We start from the raw sequence: 15382 nt of genomic DNA on the forward strand, positions 1-15382 counted from the left end.
ATTGAGTAGCATAGTCAATTACCTTCAGTGAGTACTCACCGTTCCAGACTGTGGCATCGCAAATACATCAATCACCCTGACAGTGTAATCATCAACAAATTCTCCAAGCATCAAACCCATAACTTCCATTGGAACACCAGCACGGCCATGTTTCAACATCTGAATAATAAAAGGAAACCACATGTTCAAATTCACACCTTTCACATTCAACCTAAAACCTTTTGAATGCCAGAGCATTATCTTACAAATACTGAAGATATGGCAAGTAAGAAGCATGCATTTGATGTAGCAAATCACATAAGTGATTATATCAGTAAATCACATACGTTTTTTCATAAGTTAACATATGTTTCTCTTTCATGTAACAAAAACATTCCTGCAAATGCACTTGGTGACCAAACAGTGGATTTTCAGGTGGCTGGAATTCATTGTTTAGAAAGCATCACTGAGAGAAAAACACATCTCACAAGCAATTCTACAGAACACAAGGACTAGTTTTCCTCTCACTATTCAACTGAGTATGTTAGTCATCCGCCAACTGTCATGCTTGATTATAATGCCAAATTCAATGGACTGCATCACACCGAGAGACCCAAACAATGTGTCTCGTTATAAACATCTGAGAGATGTCAGTCTCTGACAAGCAACTCATGTTGAAAATAGCACCATGTAAAATCCTGAAGGCTGCAATGATTGTTATTTTGGGATTAGAAGTCCGAAGAGCTTCCCTTCGATAATGAGGTTTTACCTATTATGAGGCTATGCATAACATGTCCCCAATGATTTTAAGGCTGTGTCAATAATAAAACCCGACACATCACAACTGGACTATGGAGTATCTCTTGTTCCTCGGGTTTCTCTCTCTATGTACTCCCCTGGAAGTGGGTATACTGTAAAGCTGATTAAGGTCTGGGAGTACAGCATGCATTGTTTTCCTCTAATTTGACATGCTACATATGGGAGGAATTGATGTTATTTTGCATAGTCTAGACTACACTCCTTGTGTGTTTGTTTTCTTATGATGTTTCACCGTGCAACATGGAATGTGACCTTATTTTGCTACCTCTCTTACAGAGACATGTGTCCTCAATGTGTTTGGTCTTAGATTTTGCTTTATTTCCAATAAACAGACTTTACAATAAAAGCCTGCTAGAGAAGGTGCTGAATAACTTTGCCTCCACAGGATCAGCATTTGGTACTGCTGCGGGGTCCACTATGTTGTGATTACAAAAGAAGGGAAAAATCCCATCGACCCAAAAAACTTTAGGCCGATTTCCTTAATGAACATTGAAGTCAAAATGGATGTTAAGATCTTAGTGTCCCACCTTGGCCCCTTGATAATACAGCTAATTCGTACTTCTCAGACAGGCTTGGTCCATGGCGGGTTAGCAAGTGATAGCATTCGGTTGTTCTGGCATGCCATCGAAAAAAGATCCCTTTCGCAAGCTCCATCTTCTGTGGCTTTAGCTCTGGATGCAGTGAAGGTCTTCAATAAGGTTTATTGACCTTTTCTGGAAGCAATGACGACTATGTGTAACCTTAGGGACAACTACATTATTATGTTAATGGCCGTATATGCCAAAGCCTATCGCACGAATCAGGGTCAATGAAGAACTATCCTCCTTAGTTTCACTCCAACAGAGCACCTGGCAAGGCTGCCCACTGTCACCTTTACTCTTCTTATTGACTATCAACCCCATGGTCCTGATGTTAAACATGTCTGCAAACATCTAATGAATGCAGTTTGAAGGTATAGTATTTAAAACTGCTGCTTATGCGTAAAATATTTTAATCTTTTCCGCGAAACCGGGTACGGCCAAACCCGGCATACTAGATTACATCAACAGGTTCACCAGCTTTTCTGGCTATTCTTTGAATCAGGACAAAACTGAAATCATGCCTCTTAGCGTCCACTGTTCCTCCTCTTGTTTAAGCTTGTCTCAATTCAGGTGGCAACCAAACTCTATTAAATATCTGGTTATTTGGGTCAGTAACAATTTGGCTGAATCCATGTCTCTGAACGAAAACCAAACAAATCAATCAAATTAAGGATCTCCTCTCGGCGTGGTCCCCTATGCTCATCTGAAGGTGGGGAGGACTGGAGGCTTTCAAGATGATGGTTACGCTGTTGATCAACTTCCTTCCTAGTATGTCTCCAATTCGTCTTTCTGCTTCTTTGTTCTCCACAACTGATAAACTTTGCTCCAAGTTCCTTTGGAGTGATAAAAAGGCCAGAATGAGCTTAAAACAACTCAGTCTTCCACATTGGTTCGCTACCACCTGGCATTTTTAGCAGCTCAGGGCATCCGCTTGAGGGATCAGCTATGCCCTTGCCAGAAGCGTCAATTAACTTGGACTCCTTATCTGGCTGAGGTGTATCTCTTTATGTCTGGGAATTCGCCCGCTTAGGAGCGTTAGACACTACCAGAGAATCTAATGGTAACTGGCTCTTGATAAATATGGGGTCTGCAGGAGAAGCCTTATATTTTTTGTCAACCCTAGGAGTCAATATGCATGCTTTTACTGGGTCCTTAAAAATCTCATCAGCGTGTCTCATCATGCCTTTAAGCATGGGAAATGTTTGTGATGACCTGTGTGTGGATACTAAAGTTTCGAACAAAAAATCTTCCTCTAGCGATTCTTTGTGTAATGCCACCCAATGATATTGTGCAGCCCTGGCAATGAGTTGTTGGTGGGATGCACTGTCATCTGGAGGAGACTGCTTGGCTGGGTAAAGGTCTGGATCATTACCTGCTGGGGGATCAATTGTATAATCCGTCCAAGGATCTATTGGGAGATGGATCCCCCCCCCCCCCCATCATCATCTGCATCTTCGTCGTCATGGTGAGATTGTGGAGAATCCTGAGGTGCAAGATGCAAGGACTTGTAACAACAGATTTCCTCTTTAAAGGGATCTTGTAAGAAGGATCCTCATCAGGAAGCTTGCATTTGTGAGGCGGCTTGGTGTGAATATGGCCAGTCTCCGGGTTAATATATAGCTTCTTTTGCTTTGCATCTGGTGTTAATGGAACAATGTTTATATTCGGATCTGAAGGGGAGTCTTTCTGTTTCAGCGCAGAAGTTTTCAGTGCCGGTGTAAGCTGGCCTTTCGGTCCAGAAGGTTTCGGCTCCGAAGGTTGTTTGACTTTCGGCAAAAGTATTCCGGCTCCGAGACAGATTTGTGTTTGGAACTGGATGGCTTTAATTATGAGGAGGACTTTTGACGACTCCGTGCCGAGCTTGGTGTTTCGGAGCCGAGCTTGGAAGCGGGGCGTCGGAAACGTCATCTCGGTGCAGACCATGGCCAGAAGGCAGAGGTGGTGCCGAAGCCTTGTGTTTCTTTGGAATAATTTGTGGGGGCAAGGAGTCTTTGGTACTCACGCCACCTTGTCCCTGCGGCAGTTCTTTGGCGTCGAGGTCTATCGCGAGCTCCGAGTTTAAGTCCTGTTCGGAGAAGGCTCCCTCCTCCTCTGCCGCTGATGCCCCAACGTCTTCCTGACCAGAATCTTCACCAAAGATGTCCGGTGTGTCTTCGATGCTTTGACGCTGCATCTCTCGATGTCGAGATCAACGATCGCGAAGAGTTTTCTTTGATCGGAATGATCTTCTTTGTGCTCTTCAGACAAGCACAAGTTGCACACAGTGTGAATCGATGCAAGGGTACTTAGCGTGGCACCCTGAGCAGATTTAAACAAAGTCCGATCCATCGACTGAAGGCCGCCCACGAAGCCTTCCTATCAAAAAGTTGGTTCCATTGTCGAAATAATAAGCAGAGAAGTGGGAAATGTGTACGAAACAATTACCGTCGAGGGTAGAGAGGATTGCGCATTGAGGGGAACGCAAAGAACGGTTTCGAACCGGAGTGCAGCAATACACGTCCAAACCCGATGGCTGGAAAAAAAACTAATAATGGAGTCGAGGGGGTCGCCCTCCCCGATATTAAACGATACTATTGGGCGTCTCAGTTGGCGGCGGTGAACCACGGGATATACGGTCCTGCCTTGAATCCGGCCTTCGAGATGGATAAATTTCTGCTCCCGGGTGGGGATTATAATAGGGCGCTGTACTCGGTGACCCCGGACACGCGGTTGACAGGACCCACGCAGGTTGCGGTACGTGTGTGGCACGCGGCGAATGCTGCAATGGGGTGGAGGGATCGCTTGACTCGGGCGACGCCGTTGTATGCCTCCGGGCGGCTGGGCTGTTTGTGGAGATCGAAAGGCTTTGAGAAATGGGATATGATTGGTATATGTAAGGTGGGTGATCTTTGGGCGAAGGGGTCTTTCAAAACGTTTGAAATGCTTAAAACTGAATATAAATTAAACGATAGAGAGTACTTCCGGTATGCGCAAGTTTACCATGCGCTGTGTTGGTTTTTCCGGACGTTGCTGCTATCCCCGAGTATTCCCCACTGGAGGATAGAGTGTTGGATGGCTACGTGCCCGACAGCACTATTTCTCTGATTTATAACAAACTCATTAATGATCGCGCGGACCTGCTGCTCCGTCTGTGGGAGGCATGGACGGGCGATGGCTTGGAACTGGACGATGAGGACTGGGTTTCGGCGGTGGCCTCCCCGAAAGAGGTGGCGATCCCGGCCCGCTTACGATTCGTACAGCTGAAGATCCTTCATAGAGTGTATGTCACGGGCCCCGGTCTGCTGCGTATGGGTTACTCGATGGATGGACTGTGTAAGCGTGGATGTGGCCTGCCAGGTACTTTCTTCATATCTTATGGGAGTGTTCGGAGGTTGTGCGATTCTGGAATGGTATCCACACCGTAATGGAGGAGGTCACGCACGTCGCTCTGTTGCCAGAGGCTAGGAGGTGTTTGTTGAATGTCTGGGAACCGAATGATTATAATGCGGCACAGACGCAGTGGGTGACTCTGGGGTACATGGTGGCTAAGCGTAACATTGCACAGCTATGGGGCTCCCCGAGGCCACCCACGATCGAGGTATGGAAGGAGAATATGGACTGGTGTATGTTTAGGGAAAAGACGGTGTATGTGGCGAGAGGCAAGCCAGGGAAATGGACTAAGGTATGGGGTCCATGGAATTTATATCGTGGACGTAGCTGCACCCTGCCTCTGCCATTAGAGGTCGATATTGCTTTGTCCCCCTAGCCACGCATTCTGCGGGATGGTGTGAGGTGTGTTCCATGCTTTGTCTTCCCGTTGCCCCCCATTACCGCTTCCAGACAAGAACTGCTTTGGACACTGTACGTTGCTCCCCGTCCTGGGAAGGGCACGCTGCTATTTCGGACTCTCATTGCCTTGAGTGTGTTTTATATTTAATAGAAAATGAAACTGTTTTTTCCGATTGCTCCTGGCCTATGGCCACAGCCTGTTACATGTGCTCACGAACTGCCGGGAGCTTTGCCTCTGGTTCATTTGAATGTGTGGCGTTGCACTGTGGGCCCTCGGGCTCTATAGCGGCCGGCCCTAGTGGTTGTAGGCCCTTGTCTGTATTTTATCGTGTACCTACGGTTTCTAATAAAAAAAAATAAAAAATAAAAAAATAATGGAGTCGATAACCATGCACACTATCAATCTAAAGGAGGGGTACCTTACCTCGTGACTAGTAAAGACTTTTTTTTTTTTAAAACAACTTGCAAACATCCGGACCCAACACTAGATGGCAGGAGTATGCAAAGCATGTGTATCTACAGCACACATGCCTTGAACAGGTTGTTATTGTCCAAGAGCCATTCCTGTATCTTGAGCAAAGATTTTTTTGACTGAATCTATTAGGCTGATAGGTCTAGAATTAGCTGGCAAGGATTTAGCCCCCGTTTTATGTATGGGAATCAGTTCCGCTTCCCCCCAAGGAACCCGGTATTGAGGCGCAGTTAGCTATGGCGTTTGCAAGGATTAAAATGTATCATGACCAGTTATCCCTGCCCTGCAGAAATAGATCTGCAGGAATACTGTCTGGGTCTGAGGCTCTTCCACTTGGGACTGCATCTAAAGTTGCCAGCACATCTGCTAGCCTAAATGAAATACCTGTCGGATTGAAAAGTGAATACGAGTATCCGACTGATCTGTACCAGAGTATAGGAATTCAAAATGATCCACCCATGTTTCGGGAGCAATAAAGTTATGAGGAGAAGATGAATAACCGCCCCTGTCCCATTTGACTATGGGCCAAAAAGTTACTGAGTCTTTGGCAGAGAAGGCCAACTTAAGATCTTACCATCTTGCTTCATCCGAATTGCGTTTAGCCAAAAACTGACAAGATTTACAAGATGTCCTTGCTACATGGATCCTGGATGAGTCTCTGTTTTAATAGCCACTACCAGTGAATTGCAGGCTTGCCTACACTCTTTGTTGAATTAACTGTTCTTAGCTTATGGCCGCATGCGATTTGCAGTGCAGGGGAAGGAGAAATAAGATTTCGTTTTCTTAAACAACTAGTTATGTAGATCTATAAATAGCTCCTGGGCCCCAGCACTAGAGGATCTTGCACTCATTTTGGTTATGGTAGATAAACATCTTTTTTATGGCAAGTAGTATGTCCACATTCCCTACAATTCGAGACCACTTAACCCATCGCATATAAGCTGTTAAATGAAGATGCCTAGTTTTTTGCTGGGGAACAGAGTTAATCTCAATTCTTGTATTTAAGGATGTCAATGTGAGACTATAAGGGTTGTGATCAGTCTGGTATTTCGGCTATAGCCATGTCCTCAAGCTGTGGCCACAGACTTAGATCCAACAAAAAGTAGTCAGTGCGACTGGTATGATAGCCATTATTTAAGGTGTTTGCTACACCTTTCTGATCTTGATCTCCCATTCGTCACCCATAGGCTAAACGCAAGAGAAAAAGCCTGGAGTTGGAGCACAGTTTCTGTCCTTCGAGCTACAAGCATAGAGAGAAGAATGCATGAAAATCTCAGGGGTTTATTCAGCAACTATTAGAATCCATTCAGCCCCACATGCCCAATCTTAGCTCAAGACAAGTTAGGCCCCCATCTGCAACTGATTAGTTCAAAATACAGGGGAAAAAGCCCATATGACAAGATAACCTCTGAAAGAACCACAGAAAAATGAACAATAAGTGATACTCTGTTTTTGTTTTATTTCTAAAAAATATATATATATATTGTTACTAGTCAGATTCTTTTTTTTGAATAAATCATTTCATTTTTTATAAAAGAGAAATTTTTCTTTATACATCACTGACAATAATTCAAACTAAAGTGAACGAAGCAATACAATTAACAAAAGACATATATAAAAAGTGACAAAAATACAAATTACATCATAATCATAAATAGTTATGGTCAATACAATACACAAAACATATAGACATACAATTTACGCCAATAGATACACAATTATGCCGACTCGCGTTTCGGAATCTTCCTTCTTCAGGGCGGTATAAGTGTGGAAAGGCGAAAAAAATGAAAAATATTCTACACTAAAACAACACTAATAGAACAATAACAAACATAAATTGGCTTTAAGCCTCGTCACAAGCAAAAGTGTTTTGTCTGTGGAAAAAAGAATAACGAGGTTATCAATGTTCATATATGCGAAAGGTATACATTTATCGAGCACTAAATGCTTCAATATTGCTAGAATGCGCGGAGAGGTTAAAGAATAAAACAAATAAAATAGACGGATATACAAAAAAGAAAAAGGACAAAAAATACAAAAAATATTAAAAATATTGATGAACGTCCCTTAGTGAAAAAATAATTTAGACCACAAAAGTGAATGTAAAAGGAAATAAGAACGTGTTAAAGGAATTAAAGGCAGTTACAAAGAAATACTAGTTCAGAGAAAAATAATAATAACAATTCACCCAGAAAGTGCAATCCCTGGAATAACACAAATAAAGAAAACATTCTACACACTTGTTATCTTTAATAATGTAACTCACAATCCAATGAAACCTGGGGAGGATAGAATTTAAGGACCTTCCCAAAACTGAAGACGCAATCAGGTGTCAGGTATAGGAATATCAAATATAATTCACAGTACTGTAAGGAGTCTGTTAAGAGAACATATATACAAAAGTAAATGCAAGGAGGTTCTGTGTTAAAACACACAGGTATCTTAATGCTAGGATACGTACTAGTGCATAAATAATTACGCCACACTTACAAGATGATCCGGAGTTGTCTGGATAAAAATATGGTCATAAACTCGCAACATCAGAGTTCATGCAGGAAATGCCAAATCGCTAATCCTGTCGCATTATGTCACCAAATAATAATATTCTGAAAAAAGACAGAAATTCTTAGTATCCAGGTGGCTAATAGGAGTTGTAATCAGTAGATGTAGAAGACCAACTGTTTCAGACTTACAAGATATTAATAGGTATACTTCCGATGGCGCTGCCAAGAACAAATTGTAAGCGTCCAATAATGTATCCCCAAAGATACGACAACCTCGCTGTGGCTCAGGTTCACAGACAATGTAGAGTCAAATCGGTCTAACAGAAAAAACACGAAAACGTGATTTAAACAAATCGTTACCCAAAAATGTCTGGTTTATATAGAAAGCACAAGCTAAAATTAGCTATACTGGTGCAGTAATAGTCTCAAAAGTCAAACTGCAATTCGGACCAAAAGCTGGTCTATTTTCAAAATGGTCTGTCCAAGAAGATGGAGCCAAGAGGTTTTAATATAAAAGGGCCATTAAAGTCTGGCATCCAAAAAGCGGAGTACAAGCTAACGTTCGGAATAGATCTTAACTAAACGACTATTGTAAAACAGAGTCTCAGCAACAAGTACTTACTAGGCTCAGAACAAAATTAGATCACCAGTCCAGGGTCGCCAAATAGAGAATTCCTCTTTTACCCCACCGCCGCGTAAAAGGATCTCAGATGGAATCAAGATTTAAATAGTACAGATCACACCTGAAGGCGATTAGGTGACACAGAGAGTCTAGAATTCTAACGTAAATGAAACGTATAATCACGGCCGCCATCTTTAAAGGGAGAACTCTGAGGATCTCGAATTCAGACATAAATGGAGCGTATAGTAACGGCCACCATCTCTGAACAGGAACATAAAAAAATATTGAGTGTGAGTTCACCAAAAACGGTCAGAATTAAAGTTAACCGCAGGAATATACATTCCCAAAAAAAGGATTCAGAGAATAAATACAAAAACAAAAGAAACGTCGTAAAATGAATTAAGGTATTGGGCTTATAGCAATTCAAGATAACAGACGCCATCTTAGATAGGGAACAATATGAAGAAAGGACGATACTCCAACTAATAGTCTGTGCTCACGCAAAAAAATATAAAATAAAATAGAATATATACGCCGTTTTAGAAAGGAAAAAACAATCGAATTTATCACAGTCAAAATAAATCTATATAATAGGTATAAACAAACATATGCATTTATATAGAATTATTTATACTGGATAAGAAAGATGGGAGAGTATAAACAAAAAGGAGATAGGCTCCTCATTCGGATTAGTCCTACCAGTATAACAGCATGTGATAACGGGCGCCATCTTGGGACAGGAGAATAAAAAGCAACCAAAAATTTGGTTCATGCTCAAACACACCATAGATAATAAATAACCTTTAATTCAGGCCATTCAAAGAAGACCCGCAATTATTACAGTTTGGTCAGAGAATGTAAAGACTAGTAGGGGAAGATCGAAAAAATCCCATCTGCAACTGAAACAGATGAACATTCTCTAGATTAATTTTAAAACTTTTTATGCACATATATCATTGATAGGTTTTAAATGCAAGAAATCAATACCAAGAACTGCTCAACCAATCGAAAACTTTCAATCGAACAGGATGATACACTGGTTGAGCACTGCCAAGACTCTAAATCGTGACTTGTATGTCTCGTGAAAAGTCAGCAGAGAACAGTTAATTTATTGAGTGATCTTGCCAACATAGTAACATCTTACAGCGTCAATCCACGTGTGGTTCTTCCTGAGCTGGTAATTTAGAGAAGACTTGTGATACAAGTTTAAGAGTCACTTGGACATCACTTGGAAATCCCAAAAAATCGAAACATTCATGAAGAAATCTTACATTTAAGCAAAAGCATTACTGAGTTCAAGACCTACCTTAAGGAGTGCAAGTGACGAGATGTACACCTGTTCAGCAGTGTCCACTGCAGGAGCATCTGTCGGGGGACCCTAAACAAATCAACACAAAAAGTACACTTTATCTTGTTTCTTCAGTACATTAATGTCAGTCTTTGGACACAAACACTACTTTCGTTTGTAAGCTACGTAAACTCAATTCTAAAGAAGTAGGTCTATTTTATTAAAACCACATCATGCAGAAACACCTCAGGAAACCTTAATGACATACAAAGAGTGCCTGGCCTGATTAAACGCGCTTTGGCTACATAAACACAAAATTACAATTTAACACGGTGTTAAAAGTGGGTGTCTCTAGTTAACAGTGGCTTGTACTCTGTCCAAGTAGGGACCCTTCCTTCTAGTCAGGGAAAAGGATTACACACCCAAGATAACCCCTGCTCACCCCCTGCGTAGCATGGCAGGAGCAGTCAGGCTGATCTCAGAAGTAATGTGTAAAGCATTTTGTACAAAACACATACAGTAACGCACGGAGAACACGACAAATGGACTCCACACCAGTTAAGAAAAATAAACACTTTATCTAAACTAAACAAGACCAAAATGACCAAAATCCAACATACAGACTTCAAGATATCACTTTTCAAAGGTTTAATAAAAATGTTGTCCATAGAACTCTATGGATGTGGTGATTTTAGCACAAAGTACCTTTGAGGTATCAAAATCCAAGAAGATAAACAGCCACAAAAGACATGCTTCGGAAAACACCGCAATGTGTAAATTCTTGAGTCCTAGGAGAATGGAGGCGTCAGTTCTGCTGTACACAGGAGAAGGGTTGCATCAATTACTTACTGCGAGGAGAAGCTGTGTGTCAAAATCCGAACAAGGTCCTTTCTGTGGATCAATGCACTGGAAGGTTGGTGCACAGGTGTGATGCATGGAAAATCTAGATGTTCCGAGTGGGGGGGGAGGTGGGGGGTATGGGGGGGGCGCAAAGGGGGATGCTCCCAGCCGCGAACAGGCGCTGCTTCAATTCTTTGCCAGTGGCGATGCAATTGTTTTTTCATCTGCACAGCCGGGCCTGCATCGAAGTCGGAGCAGGTGTCTCAGACATCAGAGACACGGTGTTCAGAACTCAGGCTGCGACGTTGGTTCTCCCAGCCGCGAACAAGCACTGCGCCGATCCTTCAGCTGCTTTGGATTTTCAGGCGCAGGGCGAGCTTGCAGCAGGAAAAACAAGCTTGGATTTTCTTCTTCTTTCTGCAACAGAGGCCGCCTCCAAGGGCCCAATACTGGAATTGGCACCACTTGGCGGGTCAGAACTTCAAGCAGAGAAGTCCAAGGGCTGCAGGTGAAGACTTTGATGGCCCTAAGACTTCCAATAGGAGGCAAGCACAGACAGGCCCTTGGAGAACCTTGGAATAGCATGATACATGAAAGCAAAGCCCAGTTCTTTCACTGCTCACAGACAGAAGCCGCAACTGCGGGCAAACCCAGCAAAGCAACACACACCAAAAGGGCAGTAATTCTATTGACAGCTCTTCAGCTCTTCTTCTCAGCGGTGTCCTCAGTCCAGAAGTGCACTACAAATGTGGGGTTTCAAGTCCGATACTTATACCCCTTTTGGCATTTGAAGTAGGCATACTTCAAAGGATAGTATATATAGTGCACAGATCCTGCCTTGCATTGACTTGGCTCCAGACACATTATGAGAGGCTCTATGCAGGTGTCAGTGACAACTCCTCCCTCTACTCTAGCTAAGGAATCCCATTGGCCTGGTGATGGGCAATCAGGATATGCAGGGCACACCTCAGCTCCCTTTGTGTGACTGTCTAGAGTGAATGCACATACAGCCCAACTGTCAGTCTAAACAAGAGGTGGATTTCACAGGCAGGCAGATGCACAGGATGGTAAAGCAAGAAAATGTCCACTTTCTAAAAGTGGAATTTTCAAACACACAATTCAAAAACCAACTTCAGTAAAAGATGTATTTTTAATTGAGTTCAGGGAACCCAAACTCCAAATCTCTATCTTTTCCCAACTGAATGTTACCTTTGTAATATGTTACAAGCCAGCTCCAATGATAACATATAGGAGACAGAGTCCTTACAAAGTGAAAAATTAAACTGGCAGTATTTCACGATCAGGCCATGCAAAAAAACACATCAGCACATGTCCTACCTTTCACATGCACTATCTTGGGCCTAACTTAGGGGTGCCTTACATGTAGACAATGGGATGTTTTGGGGCCTGGCAAGCGAGTGCACTTGCTGGGCCGACATGGTAGTTTAAAACTACACTCTCAGACACTGCAATGGGTGGCCTGAAACATGTGGGTGGTACAATCAGTGCTGCAGGCTCTGGGCGCACACAGTGCACTTTACTGTGGACTTACCAGTAAATCAAATATGTCACTCATGTATAAACCAATCATTACAATTTACACACACAGCATGTGCACTTTTGTATTGATTAGCAGTGGTAAAGGGCATTGAGTCCTAGAGCCAACAAAAACAAGTCAGAAAAAATAAGAGGAAGAAAGCAAAAACTTTAGGGATAACCCTGCAAAAAAGGCCAGGTCCAACACACGGTTAGATATTTACGAGTGTTACATCATTTGTTGGCACTATAGTAAACTTGAAGTGAGGCGCACAATCTGTATGGAACATCATAGGAGAGCAGTTATTTGAATCATTTGAGGAGGACGATACGGAGAGCTAACTACTTAAGTTTCTACATGTCCTCGGTTGTGTCAGAGACCGCCTCAGTCGTTCCACGAAGACATTTAATAGGAAAGGTGAAGCCTCCTAAGGGTTGTAGACCAAGAGTGAAAACATGAGCGCTTGTAGCATGATAGGTGGCAAACGTTAGGGCCGGATGCTTTATTCACTGCAACTTTAAAGTTTAGTTTCTCCTCACTGAAAACTTTAGAAATTAAAAAACAAAACATGAAGCATTGTTCATTTTTTTATTCACTACACTGCAATTGGAATATCGAACTATGAACTACTTAAAGAAAATTTAAAATAAGGTAATTAAAAAAGTGATTGGAATCGCCAGGGAATGCGGTTTTATAAAGGGTGCACCATGGCTTTGTCACGCGGCTTCAATATTAAGAACGATCCATTTATAACTGAAGTGATTCACGTATAAACGCACAACTGTACGTCTTCTGAAGAGGCTGCACAGGCCCTCTGCAATAATGTAGAGCGAGTGCTGCTGAAACTGCCAGGGACAGGCTATCGTTCTTAAACTGTAAATCGTCTTCAATTTTCCTATCACCCACATGTTTCTTCCAGTGGTGTGAATGTAAATGCTGCTGGGCTAGCATGATTAACTGGCACAAACAGCAATTTCCCATCGCACTGTCTAGTTGTGAGCTAAACATAACTTGCACACGGGGGCTAAGGGAGCGCTTTGCAGTAGAGCAGGTATAGTGAGAAAATGCATCGTTAGCCCCTGGGGAGACAAAACTGTGAACCAAAGAGGCGGGCAATCACCTTGCAGCGGTGACTCAAAAATTAGACCGATTTCTTTCCAAACCATCAATGCTATCACACAAAACATGTCTGCATGTTGAACTGGGTTTGTTAGAATTGTTTTACAAGATCGCCTTCTAAAACTGAAGAGTCTGTATGCAGTCATCATCAAATAAATCTTAAAAATACTTGACATGAAAACAGCTTTAGCAAAGTTGAACATGTGTTTGTTACGCTGACCTTTCCTAATTATATATTAGGGGATCTCCTTGCAATTCGCAAACAATACAAAAATTGCTCAATGTACAAGTATATCAACTTGTAATGAAATTAAATAATGCGGGCTAAACTTATTTATTAGCAGCACGTTGGTGTTTCACTTTTCCGCATCTGCATGATCTCACAAATAACACCTCCTAGACTCCTCTCTGCTCTACCCTATTCAATCCAACCTACAGACTCACATGTCCACCGCTCCTATTAACAACTTGCAATTCCCTATACTAATCCACCACGATTTCCGGAGCAGCGTGCTACTCGCCGAAAAGCGCTTCGACACATCGTCAGGGGTAGTAAGCGATATATAAATACAATTACACATCCCCTACTCTGTTCCAAGAACGCCAGGCAGTAACACACATGGAAACAAACACGGAGCTCGCAGATTCACAGAAGCATCTTATGAATTCCTTTAAGGATGTTATATGTTATGCAACGGGCATATACTGTGCCTAAAATGTTTTCTCAAAAAATAAGTTTCTCAAACTGGGAAAGAACTGCTTCTTCCCTTTGAACCAAACCTTCAAACGTTCATCTTATAGAGGAAGTGCGTAGTGCCCGTAGTTTGAAGGTGGGAACTCTGATAAACTGTTGATGTGGAAACCAACTACATTTTGAAGCATATTTTGTTGATGCATAATGTATGTATGTTGAAAAAAAGAAAAACAACTCCTCTGCTCTTGAAACATTATTTATTAAACGTATGCACCATCTGTAAACATCTTTATCCCTTACATTTGCACAAATGGCCGGGGCAAGCCATCAATGGCTTCGATGGAGAAAGGAATATTTATAAGTTGGAAATAAAAGCCTGATCCTGTCACTAACCACATAGACTCTGGGGGAACTTAACGAAAAAAGCAGTAAGAGATGCACACATTCTCAAACACTGGTTTCAAGTAAGACTACGTAGGAGAGAAGGTTCTAAAACAAACAAGTAGGCTGCTCCACAGCCCATTACCTTTTCCTTCTCTATTGTTTTGTAATATGCCTGCCATCTTGCTAAACGCCTTGTTTTTTTTTGCTATAGTATTTAAGTCATCTTTCAAAATTCCTACCAATAAAGTTAGAAAACAATAATTTCTCGGGAAGACAAAAACACATTTCACAAAAAACATTCCTAGCGTCCAGGTGGCTCAACAACCTAAAACAGCATGTTTTAATGTAGATTTCCCATTTTAGTAGGTATTCTTTCTTTAAATGAAGTCAGACTCCATAGCAATGTGAACAGGCAACAAGACAAAGATAAAAAGCATTGTCAAAGACAATAGGTCTCGCCTTTGTGACCTACTGGCTTTTGCCAAGGGTTTTAGGCATGCAGCACAGCATGAATGGCTAAAGAATGTAGCATTTTTTTTTCTTCTGGATTACAGATCAGAGTTGGATTGGTAACTAATTTTATTTTTTATTTTTTTAGCAACAGGTGGAAGGGAAGCAACATGGGAGGTGAAGCAAAACTTTAGAAGGAAACAACACGGGCACAGGTGGTGGAGGAAGCAACTGGGGGTAGATAAATGCAACATGGGGATGCACTTGGGAACTAAGCAAAACAGGTGCGGGTAGCCACACTGGGAATGTGTAGGGGGAAGCAACA

At 42.2% G+C, this 15382-nt stretch overlaps 1 protein-coding gene across 1 annotated transcript in view; it reads right to left on the reverse strand.

Annotated features, from left to right (window-relative positions):
* The window catches only part of PSMD14 (proteasome 26S subunit, non-ATPase 14), a 391539-nt gene that overhangs the window by 215951 nt on the left and 160206 nt on the right, over window positions 1-15382 (reverse strand). Inside the window, exons 3-4 of the mRNA XM_085645445.1 lie at window positions 10052-10123; window positions 40-159 (exon numbers count right to left, since the gene is read on the reverse strand). Coding sequence (XP_085501571.1) covers window positions 40-159; window positions 10052-10123 — 192 coding nt within the window. The remainder of the gene's footprint in view (window positions 1-39; window positions 160-10051; window positions 10124-15382) is intronic.

This window comes from Triturus cristatus, chromosome 3_1 (genome assembly GCF_964204655.1).
Source record: "Triturus cristatus chromosome 3_1, aTriCri1.1, whole genome shotgun sequence".
Classification (NCBI taxonomy): Eukaryota; Metazoa; Chordata; class Amphibia; order Caudata; family Salamandridae; genus Triturus; species Triturus cristatus.